General features: G+C 40.3%; 1 protein-coding gene across 1 annotated transcript in view; it reads left to right on the top strand.

The window, feature by feature from the left end:
* The first annotated feature begins 3,404 nt into the window (after nt 1–3,404).
* The window catches only part of LOC141147213 (prostaglandin reductase 1-like), a 50,285-nt gene continuing 35,632 nt past the window's right edge, over nt 3,405–18,057 (top strand). Inside the window, exon 1 of the mRNA XM_073634414.1 lies at nt 3,405–3,514. Coding sequence (XP_073490515.1) covers nt 3,409–3,514 — 106 coding nt within the window. The 5' untranslated portion in view covers nt 3,405–3,408. The remainder of the gene's footprint in view (nt 3,515–18,057) is intronic.

The following is an 18,057-nucleotide window of genomic DNA, read 5'->3' as shown; positions in this document are numbered from 1 at the left end:
ATGCATTAAGATAAAAAGCCTTCTGTGTTTAGCAGCCCCCCTCGGCCCCCTAACACTTACCTGAGGTCCCTCTCTGTCCAGCGATGTCCACAAGTGTCTCACCTGTCCGAGATTCTCCCTCCTGATTGGCTGAGACACAGCAGTGGCGCCAATGGCTCCTGCTGCTGTCAATCAAAGTCATCTAGCCAATCAGGGGAGAGAGGGGGCGGGGCTGGATCAGGGCTCAATGTGTCTGAAAGGACACAGGGAGCTGTGACTCGGCTTGGGTGCCCCCATAGCAAGCTGCTTGCTGTGGGGGCACTGAACAGGAGGGAGGGGCCAGGATCATAGAAGAGGGACCCGAGAAGAGGAGGAACTGGGCTGCTCTGTGCAAATCCACTGCACAGAGCAGGTAAGTATAACATGTTTATTATTTTTATAGGAAAAAAAACGAGCCTTTACAATCACTTGAATAAAAAAGTTTTAACATAAATACTGATGTCAATTTCTTGGCCGAAATCTTAGCAACCAGACTAGCAGTTGTCACCCCTAAATTGATAAACAGAGACCAATCGTGATTTATTCCTTTGTCTACAACTCTTATGCCGTGTACACACGGGCGGACTTTTCAACCGAACTCGTCCGCCGGAATGTCGGTGATGTCGGTGGTGGGCGAGACTGAACAGCTACCAAACACCAGCCAATAAGATGGGTCTGGGCGGGCCGCTACATTTCTCTGGCTCCGCCCCCTCTCTGAAGCAGCCCAATCATTGGCTGGTGTTGGCGCTTGGTCCCGCCCACCCTCAACATTGCGGCTGAGTTGTGATGACTTACAACTCAGCCACGATGTCGGGAGTGGGCGGGACCAAGCGCTATAAACACCAGCCAATGTTTGAGCTGCTTCAGAGAGGGAGCGGGGCTACATAAATGTAGCGGCCCGCCCAGACCCCATCCTATTGGCTGGTGTTTGATGGCCGTTTGGTCCCGCCCGCCCCCGACATCATCACTGACTTTTGACAGCTGGTGTCTCTCCCTGCATGCAGTGTCATTATCTGACAGTTTCATACACTGAACAGCTCTGGCAATTCTCACAATCTGTTGCCTGTGAAACTGTTTCACAGGCAGCGTGGGCCAAACACTCTCTTGGATGCAGCATTTTGGGGCAAATCTCTGGAGACAGCACGGGGTGATTAGGGTGTCTCATACGTCCAGTGGCTAACGAGCCGAGCGTTCCTGCAGACTTGATGGGTGACCCCAGGCGTGGCCACCGGTCACATCGTTACCTTTTGGACAAGCCAGGAGGAGGACGGCTCCTTGCTTAACCTACCCACTGAGGATACGTTCGTGGCCGTTTGTCTGAATTGTTGGTCACCCATCAAGTCTGCAGAAACGCTCGGCTCGTTAGCCACTGGAGGTATCGGGAGGATTTAAAGGCCCTAGCTGGGTATTAGCCACAAGCTTTGACAGCTTGTATAGCTGGTAAGCCTTCAATTTATGTGGTGGTGGAGTCATGGTGTCCTTTGAATATAGAAGATCCTTCACAGGGTGTTTTCATCATTCACTCCCCGTTGGGAAACATTATGGAAGAGACTTTTATGTTTATATTTATTCTTATTTAAGTTTATATGCTTATTTGTTGGTCTATGTATCATTTTTTCCATTCATGATATTCTCATATTTGTTGAATTGGTTGCCTTTTGTTTACTCAATAGGCTATTTGTATCTATCACCACACAGGATTCATTTGTTTATTGTTTGTCACTTCATTTGTATTTTTGATCACCTCTTATCAGCTTGTTACTGTAGGGTTTTCATAATCTTTATCAATTTATTTGTCAATTCAATCTATTAGATTATCATATCACATTAATTTGCTTATTTCATTTTTATTAACACAACTTTTTTTTTGCTTTTTATTTCTTTGCCTTTGTCTTTGTGGATTACAAATACTGCAGTTTAAACACCAGGCTAACTGAAGATATCCGGAGTTGAAAGAACTTTCACCATTCTCCTCTTTTCCCAAGCATTGCTGCTACACTCATAAGTTGAATCACAACCTAGGGGTAGCCATTGAGTATATGCTAGACTTTATACTTTGTTTCTGAATGTAAAATATATATTTCATTTTGGTCTGTGTGTTGAGGCCTCAGTGGGAAGGTATTTAATATGTTTTGAAAATATTGAGTACTTATCCCTCTGTGCACCTGTTCACATATACTCATTAAATTAACTATAGAGGTCTAAGTTCTGTATACGTGCTTTAATTTATAACAGTTGCCAATCATAATTTGTGTTTATTCATGCTCTTCATTGTGTTCCATTACTTATTTTAGTAAACTTTTCTGAGTGGTTTAGTGATATTGTGTGAGTTTCTCATTGCTAATGTCACATTGCAGAATGGAACCCAAGGTGTCAGAGGTAAGAGAGGATCTGCAGAGTCGGGGTAGCCAGTGGGGTATAGAGTCAATCAGCAGCCCTCACGGGGGTACCGCTACATGTGCTTTTTGTCTCTAGTATATGTGGGCCTAAAATGCAGCTGTTAAATTTTACACTGCTGTGCATGTATGGTCTCTAAATTCTCATAGTAAAACTTCTATTCTTTAGTACATGTTGGATAATTCTCCTGTTCTGTTCTACATGTTCTGCTGCTGCCCAGTTATTTAGCAGATTATAAGGTTTTAGCTTGAGGTGATTAGAGCGCATCAGGCAGTTGTTGCTGAAAGTCCATTCAAGAGCTGCCTTTTTGCTGCAGCACCTCACCGCATTCGTTAAAACAGAAAGTGAAAATACTGTGCACCCAAAACACCACACACCCTCCCCCCAGGTTATTAAACTTCAGCTTCTCAGTCACGGACCCCAACTGTGCTTATGATCCTCTCTGAGACAACACATGCATCAGGGCAGGTTAGTATTTTAAGAGTAAACTGGGCCACCTCCAGTCAGTGGTACATCTTTGACACCCAGTAATTCATGGATATAATAGCACTTTAGCCTTACCTCCCATGTCCATGTTTGCTTGACCAGAGCACGGAAGGTCTTACAAGGAAAAAAAAAAACACAATTCAAAACAATAAAAAATATAAGTATGTAAATAATATAAAAAATTGTGATAGAAGTAGGGCCATTGTTTTCCAAGACCTAAGCTGGTTCTCTCTGCAATTCAGAAATGGCCATTTTTAGCCATTAGCTACATTCTGATGCAGTCATCACATCTATGGACTGGTAAACTGCAATATATACATTTATGTTTTAGGGTTTTTTTGTTTTAGATATGCTTTGTCTGCCTCCCCATCCTACATACATCAAAAAATAGCGTTGTGTCACTGGTACCATTCACTCACAGTTCAGGTGGACATATAAATAACTTTTTTCATGCAACATGTCTCATTTATATTTGAATAAACTATCTTGTATGACAGGTCAGTAATCATGGTTGTAGCAAAGTCATGGACAATGGTGAAGCATTTTGATGGCGCTCCAAAACCTGAAGATTTTAAGCTAGTTGAAAAGGATCTTCCGGCACTTAAAGATGGAGGTAAGATACTTACTTTATGACCTCTGACTTTATAGATGTTACCTTATTATCTGTAACCCTTGCATTTGACTATATGCAAAATAAAACTATTGTTACATTAAGGTCCCCTAAAAGCCATCACAAATGAAATACGGTCACCCTGTGGTACAAACATGTTTTTTTATGCAGCTGCAAAAAAATGTGAGGCTCTGTTAATGAAATTTTCCATTTCTCTTCTAACTTCCTTTTGCCCTCTGGGATTGTCCATCATGTTCAAGAACCAATGGAGAGTTAAGAGAGCACTTGGGGTGCTTGAGAAACTATATGAAAAATACTCATGTGCAGGCATCTGAAGGCAGAAAGCTTTTGGGGACCATTCACGCTATGTGTTGCATTATCATTATGGTGTGCTGGAATCTGCCCGCGATTCCAAATCGTGGCAAATCGCGTGATGCGTGTGCAATGCCATTACTTCTTAATGGCACCCCAATCGCGCCATGATTTTGACATGATAAATCGCACTGCAATCACAGCAAATCGCAATGTGGGATGCTGTCACTCAGAACAGGCTCCTGCTCCTTCTTGTTTTGCGATTTCAGTGCGATTTATCGCGGCGAAATAACAGCACGATTGGGGTGCCATTAAGAAGTAAGGGCATCGCACATGCGTCAAGCAATTTGCCCCAATTTGGAATCGTGGCCAGAATTGTGGCAATTCCGCCCGCCATTCAAATTGCCCATGTGTGAACTAAGCCTAATTACAAGGGACAAGGAGCATTGTTTGCGACTGGAGGAAAATAGGTTTCTGCTATGAATACAGAAAGATATCTTCACAGAAAGCTGTGAAAATGTGGAATAGGTTTTAGCCAGCTGAGTTGATTGTTGAAGGCTGGATGTTCTGAATGCACAGAACAATTAATTAGCTATTTAATGTTTATCGGTAATAACACCAGAAATTGTTGTTCCAGTATGCAATTGCCTTAGGGGATCAGGGAGGATCAGGGAGGACACTTTATACCCTTATGCCTCATACACATGATCGGAAATGCTGACAGCAAAACTCCGGTGAGAGGTTTTGTTTGGAAAATGCGACAGTGTGTATGCTCCATCGGAATTTTGTTGGCGGAATTCCAGCCAGCAAAAGATTGAGAGCAGGTTCTCTATTTTTCGGTCGGAAAAAGTTCCTATCCGAAAATGCGATTGTCTGTATGCAATTCCAACGTGCAAAAAATCACGCATGCTCAGAATCAAGTACGAGACAGAAGCGCTCGGTCTGGTAAAACTAGTGTTCGTAATGGAGATAGCACATTCGTCACGCTGCAAATTATTGGATCTTTTAATGCAACGCATTCTTTTGTTCTTTATAATGCTAGAATAATGAAGTTGTTTTGCTGCTAATATTTACACAGAGTTATGACAAACTGCTTTCTTTATTATTTCTCGTGATCTCATGAATAATCTTTTTTGTTTTTAAAGCCAGATCTCCATAATAATGTTTAGAATAATTTTTTATAGTCATCTTTTTTTTTTATTTTTAATCAAGATCTCCTGTTTTTTGGATTATTCTTAAATTAGTTTCTAGTGATCTCCCTAATTTTTTTTTTTTTTTTTTGGTGTGTCAGGTTTCCACAACAACATTATTATTCTTGTATTTTTATAAAGCTCAAAGAGGTTGGTTTGTGTTGGTGTCCCTTGTTAATTTGACATTGTATTTTTGAAATATAACTGCTTACTCACAAACAAACTGTCCTTTTTGAAAAAAAAAACACATAGGCAAGTATTTTCATATAAAAAAATCTCCATTTGTTCTGGCTCATAATAACAAAATAAAGAGGAAGGCAACGCTGGAGAAACTGCTTGAATTTGCGAAGCTTTTGGCCCCCAGGGCAGACATCAACTCTTTGTAAATTAAAATTGATAGCCTGAGAAGTCCATATTTAAGGGAGCACAACCTGGTCCAGGACTCCCAGAGATCAGGAACAGCAGCAGATGACATATATGTCCCCAGGCTGTGGTACTACAGCAGGCTGCGTCTTCTGTCAGACCAGACTGAACCCAGGCCATCAATTTCAGCTCATGACTGTTGCAAATTGAATGTTAACAAATAGAAAAGACTATCATTCTAAGCCCAGCATTTTTCATTCTTGTCACAATCATTTCTGGCCCCTACTGTCTATTGATATGTAAAACACTTTTTGTTGTTAAAAAATACTATACCAGGATGGAAGGCCCAGGTTGGTCCTCGGAAGCCTCAGCTGGGGTTGAGGGAAGGCTGGATGGAAGTGTGGAAAGTGATTCCCTGGCTTCCATCTGGTCTTAAATATTTAAATGGTAAACCCCGCGACACTAGTAATAGTTTTTAGTAAAAGAAATCTGAATAGAAATATAATGCTGCTCCCCTCAAAAAGAGTGATGTGCTCCTAGTGATAAATAAAATATTAGGTACAGGGGGCGCTAATTGTGAATAGTGCGTGCCAGCTAATCAATATAGATATACCGGCCCGCTAGAATGCATGTGTCTATATATATAATTAATCCCAAAAAAAGTGAAAACACATAATTATGTGAATAAATAGCAAGGAAAATCCACAGCAAAACATACGTATAGAATAGCTACAGTCTTTCAATTAGAACAATGTGTTAAACCAATTGTGAAGCAGATATCTATACATAGATATAATGAATGTAAATAACTAATTTCCAAATGGTGTGAACCCATTGGTAGTGTGAAATGAAACACAAAACAGTCCACAACGCCATATAAATGTGAAACAACTTCAATCCTCCGATTAGAGCAGTGTCTTCCAATAAAGATATTGAATCCTCCACCAAGCTTTAGGAAAGCTGCATTCACCAATAGTGGAATAGATAAATGATCTGCTTACCAGATCAATTTGACTTCTTTCCTAGGAAAGATAGTCATATTATGTTTTAGGTGTTTTAGGCTTCTTGCGCACCTAAAATGCACAAAATATTAAAAAAATGATGTGGCAGCAAAAGGGTTAAAAAATACTTTTAAAGAAAACATCTATTAACCACCCACTACAACCACCACCCGGAAGGATTTACCCACTTCCTGGCCAGGCCATTTTTTGCAATACGACGCTGCGTCGCTTTAACTGACAACTGCGTGGCCATACGACGACGCAAACAAAATTTGTCCTTTTTTTCCCAGAAATAGAGCTTTCTTTTGGTGGTATTTGATCACCCCTGCCTTTTTTTATTTTTTGCACTATAAACAAAAAAAGACCAACCAATTTTGAAAAAAAAATTTTTTTACTTTTTGTTATAATAAATATCCCAAAATAAACTAAAAGAAAAAAAATCTTCATCAGTTTAGGCCAATCTGTATTCTTCTACAAATTTTTAGTAAAAAAAAAAATCGCCATAAGCATATATTGATTGGTTTGCGCAAAAGTTATAGCGTCTACAAAATAGGGGATATATTTATGGCATTTTTAATATTTTTGTTTTACTAGTAATGGCAGTGAATATCGATCTTGCTGACTATTTCTGCAACAGATTGGACACTTTTGACACTTTTTTGGGACCAGTGGCATTTATACAGCGATCAGTGCTATAAATAGGCACTGATTACTGTATAAATGTCACTGGCAGGGAAGGGGTTAACACTAGGGGGCGATCAAGGGGTTAAGTGTTCCCTAGGGAGGTGTTTCTAACTGTGGGGGGAGTGTACTGACAGGGAATAGAGAGAGATTCCTGATCACTAGGAACAGCAAATCTCTCTCTACTTCCCTGACAGAACTGGGATCTGTCTGTTTACATTGACAGATTTCCATTCTGGCTCTCTGAGGAGCAATCGCGGGTCGCCGCCGGACATCACGGCCACGCGCATCGGTCCAGCATTGCGCCATGTGCGTGCGCGTGCCTCCAGCGGTGCGCACACCCCCTATAGCTCTTAAAGCACCTACGTACACCTATGGCAGCTGTGCCAACCTGCCACAGTATAATGATAGCGGCTGGTTGGCAAGCAGTTAAAGAGGAGCTCCAGTCAGGAAAAAGAAAAATAAAAGTCAGCAGGTACAAATACTGGGCACTTACCTGTCCAGGAATCACACGATGTCGGCACCCCAAGCCGATTCGTCAATCGGCTTTGGGTGCAGGTGCCAGCATTGTAAGTAATGGTCCTGCTGTCTTCTGGAACCTGTGTGTCTCTCAGAAGGCAGCGGGAGGGAAGGAGCAGGGGTCGATAATGTTGTAGATCACCGATTGGTGATCTTACCCGGAAGTGGAAGCAGGGTACCTGTCAAAATCAGGTACCCGCTCCCCCCCAAAAAGTGGAAAATGTGCCAAATGGAGAGTGTGAACAAGCGGAGCTTCCTCTTTTGGGTGATGCTCCGCTTTAAAGTGTACTGTGTATTCAGGCATTGTGGAAATGTACCCACCAAAACTTCCTCTCCTCCTCTACAGAAGTCCCAGCACAATTTTTTTACATTGTTCATGAAGTGAGAAAATCCTTGCAGGGGCAGCACAGGGGGAGCTCAACCCTTATGAAGGTAGGCACTCCCCCAGATCTACATCTTCCAAGAGCCCTTCTAATTGACTACAATGGGTAAAATAAATTACAGCACTTTGCATTATACAATTAAATAAAAGCCACCACATTAACTCTGCATTAATGTGTGATTTTTTAATGAAACAGTCTGACGGCATACTTTGGCTTGTTGGAAGTCTGCAGTCCCAAGAAAGGAGACGTGGTTCTTGTTAACAGCGCTGCTGGTGCTATAAGTTCTATAGTGGGACAGATTGCAAAGATGAAAGTAAGTTACCTTTTTAACTTGTGGTGCCTTTGAATTTTTTCCTCAAAAGCTCAAATTGCTTTTGTACATTCTTTATTTTCAGACAAGATTTTTGGTGTTTTAGTTATACAAGTGTCATCCTTGTGACTTTGCTTCTTCTCCTAAAGTTAAAGACTCATTTATTTTGAGATGTATTTGTAGGGCACCGGATTCAGGTGCTCATACAGAAGAGTACCGGGTTAGGGTGGGAGGGTTCAAAGGGAAAAAAAGGAAATAGTTAGATATAGGGGGTTCCGGCGATAGAGATAGGATGCACTGGGCAGGTGGTGAGGGGTTGCATAGGTAGTGGCGGATTAACAACTGTAAGCCATGTACAAGTGAGGCTCAGCCTTTATATTCCTGGGAACATGTGAACTCAGTCCACATCATATATCCATAGACTGAGAGTGGGGGAAGGATCTGTCTCTAGAAGGTGGGAATGTACATCCTGGCTGCATTTAATAGCTGTATTAGGAGTGATTTACAGTATCTACATCTCGAGAAGTGGGCGAAATAAAGAAGAAATGCAGATTGCATGGTACCAAGGTTTATTTCCATGGTATATTATAGACCCCTTCCCAGAAGTCCCTAAACCTCACCATCACAAGACCATAAAGTATGTAATAGGGTTCCCTCAACACTTCTGCAGTGCAGGAATGTGGGTACATTTTTTTGAGAACCTAGGAGACCCTGTACCATCAGGTAAGAATTTTATAACCTGACTTCTGTGCTAGCAATGGAGGAATGATGAGAAAAGTGTAATAAAGCATCGCTTCATTAAGAACAAAGGGGTATATGAAGATTTTTTCCCCCCATTTTACTAAGAATGGGAGATAAAGTCATCTGGTAGTTTAATAAGAGCTTTATAGGCCAGGAAGACAAAACCTCAATGACCAAAGTGTTCAAAGGAAGTCTGTGTGGCCAGTTTGTGTCTTCTGGGGGTCAGTGTGGACAGAAAGTATGACAGCTGGGTCAGTCTCCAGTTGTCTAGAGTGGGATCTAGCATGGTTCAATTCAGTAGTTGGTTTAATTCCATTGTGGGAGATGAAATCCTTAAAGTGGTTGTAAACCTCAGACATGCCTTATGAACCAACCATATGCCACTATAGTGTTTACTTATCTCAATTAGGAGTACTAAGTGCCACTTTGTCTGTTGCCTCGTTCCTCTGCTATCAGCATGCATCACTTCCGACAAGTTTTTCTGACACCAAGAGAAAAATGTATCTCTAGCTGATCGGCAGCCTCAGCTCTGTTCCTGTGTGCTGTGTGAAGGGGGGTGTCCCCTCCCTCCAGTCAGTTCTCACCTCTGCAGAGTGTAACTTCATCTCCCCACCCCCTGCTTTGTGACAGCTCAGGCAAACTGTATAAATTCTGTTATGCAAATGGCTGTAGAGAAGAGAGGACTGCAGATAAACAGGTAAAACTTATGTAGGAGGATTTGTTTCATTTCTGGGTATCACGTGAGGCCAGACACTTCACTGGGTATATGTAAGGGTTTACAACCACTTTAAGCTGGTATTTCTTGAGTCAGAAGTTCCTATAGACAGCTGTGTGTCATGCCTGAGGAGAGGGCCCGGTTTCCATTTACAGGAGTCATAGCCGAGGATGGTTTCCAATCATTCTGAATACATCCAGATTCTACTGCTATTCTACTGCTAGGGCCTAAGAGGGGGTGTGAGGGTACGGTTTTAATACGTTTGGAGTCTGCGGGGGTTGGCCACATTGGCTTGTTCCAGAGAAATCCATTGTTTAGGTTCAAATGTCTGTAAACGTAGTATGTCGAGAAAAATATGCTCTGCTCATCTTCCTTTGGACTTGCTGCTTTCCTGGCTCTTATGCAGGCCATATGGCTTTGTTCTTTGAGACACCAGCACAGAATAAGTAAAGTTTGAATGTCTAATTTGCAAACTTATTGCAGACCATGAGTTCAAAGGCTAGAGAAAAATAATGAAAGCCAGCTAACTAGTATTATTAGGCGGCCGGTATTGGTCAGCATTCCAGTTTCCAGCAACTCCGACCAACAGATAACATGAGCAGAAAATGTTCTAATGCTCTCTAGGTACATTTATTTAAACTAATAAAGCCAACCTGGTTTATCTTTAATCTTATACAAATAGCTTAGTGAGGGTTTTAATGTGCTTCTGATTGTACTGTAGTCACTTGTCACACTATTCTGTTCTATGCAGCTTCCCATTCATTCTTTATTGTCTGTGGGCAGGGCTGCAGAGGACCCAGAGAGAGGAAAGTACAGTAAAACCTTGGGTTGCCAGCATAATTAGTTCCATAGACATGCTTGTAATCGAAAGCACTTGTATATCAAAGCGACTTTCCCCACAAGAAATAATGGAAACTCAGATGATTCATTCCACAACCATTTATTTATTCATAAGTCCTTCAGTTTATAGTTCATATAACAATATTATAGCAATGTGATAGGTTGTGTAACCATAAAATGTCCATCTACAAATGGCAGCCTCCACAAGGGGATTAGAAGCAAAATCCAGCAGGAGCTACAGAGTATTAAAGAGAAGGCACCTCTAAGCGTAGCAATGTGGTTACATTTACTGAAGGTACAACATTTAGCAACTCACATGGTTGATGATTTAAAGAGGCACATCTAAGTATGCAGGCCTGTGGGGTAAAGCTGTCCACATTGACCATCCTCTGCACCACCGGCTCTCACCGCTGTCAGTCTGCAATTGTGACCGGGAAGACTACCCTGCAGCAAAGCGATCTGAAAGTGAGGCTTGAAGCTCTTGTGGAGCGCAGCGTGGAAGGGACGACGTCCATGGCGGTGCAGAGGATGGTCTATGTGGACAGCGTTACCCCGGATGCCTGCATACTTAGATGTGCCTCTTTTAATCATTAACCATGTGAGTTGCTAAATGTTGTGCCTTCATTAAATGTAACCCTATTGCTACACTTGGAGGTGCCTCTGTTCTCTTTTATACTCCGTTGTGACGTGACGCTACTTGTATATCAAGTCATCACTTGTATATCAAGTCAAAGTTTCTTTAAAAATTTTGCTTGTCTTGCAAAACGCTCTCTTTCAATTATTTTTTATTAAATTATTATACACATAAAACATTACATTTCAAAACCATACAAATATATATAGGCATATAAAAAACGTTCAAAGCATACAACACAATCAACATTACACAAATGTGGATCTATCTCCTAATGTACTCCCTCATGTTGAAGATATCTCACCATCTCCCGCCATCTAGTCCCCCCCCCCCGAAGAAGGAAAAAAAAAACCCCACAGCAGTGTTATATTTTATCCTTGTTAAACTTGTGAAAATTTTCCTAGTTATAACATAAAATTCTCTTCATGACATTCCTTCTTATTTACCTAAAATGTGACAAGTCCCATCCCTTTCTATTGATTTCTGAAGAGGAGAAATTCTCGGCTTTTTGCCACCTATTGGAGATTCCACCTTAAAAGTGCCCATTTCCGTGTAAAACAAAAAAAACCCCTGTAATTTCCCTCACCCATCATCTATAATGTTAAATTCTCTCAGTGACTTCTTTCTTACATAAATAAACTGAGTGTTTCCATAACCTTTTTATTAAGTTATAAGGAGGATAAATTCCCGATTCTTATTTCCGTAGAAAATTTCTCCAAAAAGGTGTGCCTAATTACTGTGTACCAATAACAAAAAAAAAAAGGAAAAAAGGGGAGGGAGAGGGAGGGAGGGGGTCATAGGCGGGGAACAACGGAATACCTAGTTACTTCCCATGTAGTTCACATAAACCTGGGTTTGTCTAAATTCCAACCAGCTCTTCCAAATACTAAAAAAATTTGTTTCCAAGTTATTTTGCATATGTATTACTTCTTCCATTAACCTAATTTTATCTACCTCCCTAAACCAATCCTTTATCGTTGGGATTATATTTGACTTCCATTGTTTTGGGATTAATGCCTTTGCTGCATTCAGTAGGAATGGGATAATTGCTACTCTATATTTCTTCCTTGGCATCCCCGTTACATGGAACAGGCATTGCCAAGGATCCAGACCAATTTCATTCCCACTGATCTTCTTTATCCAATCCAGTACTTCCCTCCAGTAAGGTTGAATTAGGGGTCACTGCCACCATATATGTGCATGCGATCCGTTCTCCCCACTTCCCCTCCAACATAAAGGGGACAGGTCCGGGTTGGATTTATGCAATTTTATTAGGACATAATACCGCTTATATGATAATTTTTAATTCATTTCCTTCATCCTTGTGTCCATTGAAGACGAGTGAACATAGTCAAAAACTTTACTTCTCATTGTTTCGGGCAATAGCTGATTCAGTTCCAGTTCCCAACCCTCCAAGAGACACAAGGATTCCACTTCTGGGGGCATCATCAACATCCTATATACATTGGAAAACCCCTGTCTATTTATTCCCCCTTGATCGACTAATCGTTCCCATGGATTTAGTTCACTGACTGAGCGGAGGGGTTTCGGAAGAGATTCTACAAAAGTTGTCTATACCTCCATGTATCCCATGATGTTACCCCATATTTTCTTTGCAATTCCAATAGTGAACAAAGGACATTTCCCTTCAGGACATCTTTTAACCTCAGGTAATCCGAGGAAGTCCATTTTAAATACAATTTATTGTCCTTGCCTGGAGGGAAATAGTTGTTACCTATTAATGGCATCAAAGGGCTGTTATATTGCCAATGTGTATTTTTGAAAAGCTTATCCCATACTCTCAGTGTTTCTATGGTAATTGGAGCTATTTCTCTAGAGGAGCCTCTATATTGCCTTGGAATCCAAATAATCTGACTCAAAGCTGATTTACTCAGCTCTGCCTCTAATGACACCTATTTTTTATACGGAGAACCATGCACCCAGTCCATGACTCTCCGCAGTACTGCCGCTGCGTGGTATTTTTCAAAGTCTAGAAGGAATAATCCTCTCTTTTCTTTTGGTCTACTCAAAATTGTATAGCTAATACGATTGCCCCTATTATTCCATATAAACGTTTGCAGTATCAATCTAAGGGTTTTAAAATAAGCCACAGGAATATTTATCGGAAGACACTGAAAAATATACAAAGCTTTCGGGAGAGTCATCATTTTGATGACACTTATCCTCCCAAACCAAGATAGTCTATGTACAGGGTATCCTCTCAAATCTTGTTTAGTAAATTCAATAAGGACAAATAATTGTCCTGGTATAGGCCCAGTTTTGATGTTGACAGACCCCTCTTCATCCACTTAAAGGGATACAGAAATCTGAGATCCCTTCCTTCATCCAAGGAGACCGAGATATCTAATATCTGTTTTCTCTATATTAATCTTGAGATTCGATACAGCCCTGTAGTCACTCAGTTCAAACAAAATCTCTATATAGAGCCTCTATCCACCTCAGCATTCTTGGGCCCATACCAAATTTATATAGTGTCTGCAGCATAAAGTCCCAATCTAACCTATCAAAGGCCTTTTCGGCATCTATTGATAGAAAAATAACAGGTTTCTTTCCCTTTTTTGCTACATGCATCAAAAAAGTTATTCTTAATATGTTATCTCTTGCCTCCCTCCTGGGGACAAATCCTGATGGATCTTTCTCAAAACAATCTGGCATAAGTGGTCTCAATCTTTCGACCAAAATCCTCGCGTATATTTTAACATCCTCATTAATCAAGGATATCGGCCTAAAGCTAGAGCACAGAGTTGGGTCCTTCCCTTCTTTCCCTAAGAGTGATATATAGGCCACTAAACCTTCCCCGATAGAATTCATATATAAATGGAAAAAAGGGGTCAGGGAACCTGAAAACTTTTTAAAATATAAGGATGTATAACCGTCCGGACCTGGACTATTACCAAATTTACTTTTCCTGCTCGATTTCTTCCCTGGAGATATCTTTTTCTAATTTACTTACATCCTCATCTGATAGGGCCGGTAACTTTATCTTCTGTAGGTACTGTTCTGTTTTATTACCTCTATTTTGTTTATCATCACTATTTTGGATATCATTTACTTCATATAATGATTGGTAGTACTCCAAGAAGATTTTACTAATTTCCTTAGTAGAGTATTTCATTTCTCCCTTTTTATCTTTCATTTTCACAATATAGTTTAAATTCCTCCTAGGTTTAATAATCCCCGCCAACACTCTCCCAGGTCGGTTACCGAACTCGTACTGCCTTTTAACTGTTCTTATGAAAGCATGTTTGGATTCCTGCTCCATCAAATCTCTTAGAGCGTCACGTTTTCCTATTAATTTCACTTTTACCTTATTGTCATTTAAATTTTTATGTAACTGCTCTAGTTCCTGAATTTCATGTAGGAGAGATTGCTTTTGTGCTGTCCATTTTTTTTTCCTCTTAACTCCTTCTACTATCAGTCTCCCCCTCATAAATACTTTGTGAGTTTCCCACAGTACAGTTGGCTCAATATTTTCTACATTATTCTCTTTAAAAAATAAGTTCAAGTCCCTTTCCAGATCTTCCACTATACCATGATCATATACAAGTGATTCATCCAACCTCCCTGATCTTTGCCTATCCGGTATATTCTTTAAATCCAAGCTAGCTGTAACCGGGGCATGATCTGAGAGGGTGAAGGACTTCACTTCTACCTTTAACAGCCCCTCTAGAAGCTGTTGGTCTAAAAAAACATAATCAATTCTCGAGTAGGAGGAGTGTACCTGAGAATAATATGTAAAGTCCCCCCCCTTAGGGCGAAAGATTCTCTATGCTTATACAAGCTGCTGTTGGTGTAGCTTTTGTTTAATGACCTTGAGGTGTTTACCCTCTGAATGTAGAGAAAGGGGCTGGGTATCCAGGGTTGGATCGAGTACAAAATTGAAAACCCCTGCCATAATTGCTTTACCCTCTTTAAAATATTCTAATTTATTCATTACCTTTCTCAAAAAGAGGCATGGGTGAATATTTGGGCAGTATATGTTAATGAATGTATATTCAATATTAAACAAGGATCCCTTCATAAATAGGTACCTTCCTTCAGAATTCATTTCCATTGCTTTTAAATTAAATGGTGTATTTTTGTCAAAACCTATTGCTATTTCTTTGGATCTCTTATCAGGGGAATATCCATGAAACCAAACTGGGAAGTTTTTTTAATTCAATCCAACCCTGGATGACCATTTAAAATGGGTTTCTTGTAAAAAAAACAACATTTGATGACCAGCTTTTTAATTCCTGCAATATTTGATGCAGTTTACTGGGGCTATTTAAACCTGTAACATTATATGTCACTATCTTCAGGGGCACCATCTCTCAAACCTGTGAAATATAAACATCCAAAGACCCTTAGTCATGGGAAAGAAATAAAAAGCTTCTAATTTTAAAGAGATGATCCACTCAACTAACATAAAATTTAACAAGACATGACAGCACAACATAACCCCTTCTAATTTATCCCCATTATACATCCTCTTATAGGTCCTACCTCCCCCCTCCCAATCTCCCTTCCATTGAATATCAATGATATGACTTACCTTGCTGTCGCTCAATTTATTGGCTCCCAGCCAGGCAGGGTTTCAGTATGCCTGCGTGGACCCTCAGATCTTCTTCAGATTCTTCTACTCTTTGTAATACATTCTGTATATCCATCCTAGTGTCATTCAGTTCTCCTTTAATCATGCATTCTAAATGCGACATCATCTCAGCCATATCTCGTTTTGTAGGAAACACCTGTAAATTCTCCATTTCTTTTCCTCTTTTCATTAGCGGTTGTTGTTCATCTTTCTGCTGAATTTCTTTTTCCCCCACTCCATTATTTTTCTTCATTTGATCTTCTGGGGAGGAAATTATTCCCTCTACTCTTTCTGCTACTTGTTCCAATCTTTGATCAGCTTTGTCCTGTACCATATACGTTTTTATAGAATTACAATTCTGGCTATCTGCTTGGTTGGTTTTTACCCCCTTTCTCCCCATATTTTCTTTTCTCAAACTGTAGTTCCTTCTGTACACTCAACATCTACAGGAAAAATTATTATTGAATCCTGTATAAGAGCTTAATACACACCTTTAACAATACAGTTCATATAGCATATAATGGTCTAATTACAGGGGGTCCCCTAGTTACAAACATCCGACTTACAAACGACTCCTACTTACAAACGGAGAGAGACAACAGGAAGTGAGAGGAAATCTACCCCTAGGAAGGGAAATTCACTCCTGTAAGAGCTATTATGGGGAAATGGTACCTCCACTGATGCTTTATCACCAAGGCTTGTTTCCACCACAACCCAAAATTTTCAAAATCCAATTGTCATTGGGACAGAAAGTGAGGTGAAATCTTCTGAACGGGGCACACACAGCAAAACAAATGTTACAGGGGTGATAACCCTTCCCTATGCTATCCAAAAAGCTTAAAAATATTTTTTTTGGCTGGAGCTACACTTAAAAAATGTACCTGTTACGACTTACAAACAGATTCAACTTAAGAACAAACCTACAGTCCCTAAATTGTTTGTAACCCGGGGACCCCCTGTAATAGGCAATTAAGAAATGCATATCATAATTGACATAACAGATCTATATAACTTATTTAAGCAAAGGCCTATAATGATATATCCGCTCAATATATATTTTCAAAACTTTTTAGAAGCACAAGTAAGGACAGTTCACAAAGCAGTCTTTGCAGGCAATAGGGAGCGGGGTAAGGCAAAATAAAGCAATTACTGCGATAGCTGTAAGCTGCAAATTGGCACCAGTTCCTCCTCAGTGATTTACTACATGCATTTCTCTTGCTAAGACCATTCACATCATTACTCAGAGTATGAGTGAATATACAGTCAGGTCCATAAATATTGGGACATTGACACAATTCTAATCTTTTTGGCTCTATACACCACCACAATGGATTTGAAATGAAACGAACAAGATGTGCTTTAACTGCAGACTTTCAAGCACATCTTGTTTGTTTCATTTCAAATCCATTGTGGTGGTGTAGAGAGCCAAAAAGATTAGAATTGTGTCAATGTCCCAATATTTCTGGACCTGACTGTAAAAATTAGATGTATATATAAACAAGTATACTGAAGCTTGCCAATTGCCAATTAGCAGAGAGATAGTTGCGCAAATAGTGATGAAAGTAGGCATTCAGCAATGGAGGTAGGCATTCAGGTGAAAAGTATAGAGATGCATAGTAGAGGTACAATTAAAGAGTGTTTGCTATTTTGGCTATTATTCCATATGTTGTTCAAGTTGTTATTCGAATTTCAAAATACAAATTTCCTCAGAATTGCCTTCAAATGCATAACTCACATTTGCATATAATAGTCTTGGAGAGAGAAAAAAAAAGTTTGTTATATAGGCTTTTAGCAAACAGTCCGCTATGCAATCTTATCAGAAAAAAGCAAAATAAAGCATTAGTTGATAAGGCTTATGCCCCGTACACACGGTCGCACAAAGGTGTCAGAATTTCCGATCGCCAAGAACGCGGTGAGGTACACCACGTACGACGAGACTAGAAAAGGCCAGTTCAGAACCAAGCACGGCACCCTTTGGGCTCCTTTTGCTAATCTCGTGTTAGTAAAAGTTTGGTGAGAGACGATTCGCGCTTTTTCAGACTCGTGGTTTTCAGATCGTTTTCTGCTGTTCAGTTTGTGCTTGTGGGTTTGTATCTGTTCTTCAGTGCGTGCAGCAAGTGACGCGTGACTCTTGTCATTCTGTTCTTGTTCGTTCGTTACTGTTTTTCAGGTCGCTCTTCACAGGCCTTGCTGTTCTTCAGTGCGTTCTGTTACTTCGTTCTGAGCAGCCGACCGTTTTCTAGCTATGTTGCGTATACGTACT

The sequence above is a fragment of the Aquarana catesbeiana genome, linkage group LG01, assembly GCF_042186555.1.
Source record: "Aquarana catesbeiana isolate 2022-GZ linkage group LG01, ASM4218655v1, whole genome shotgun sequence".
Classification (NCBI taxonomy): Eukaryota; Metazoa; Chordata; class Amphibia; order Anura; family Ranidae; genus Aquarana; species Aquarana catesbeiana.
The sequence above is the reverse complement of the archived record's forward strand: the minus strand, read 5'-3'. Positions and strand labels throughout refer to the sequence as shown.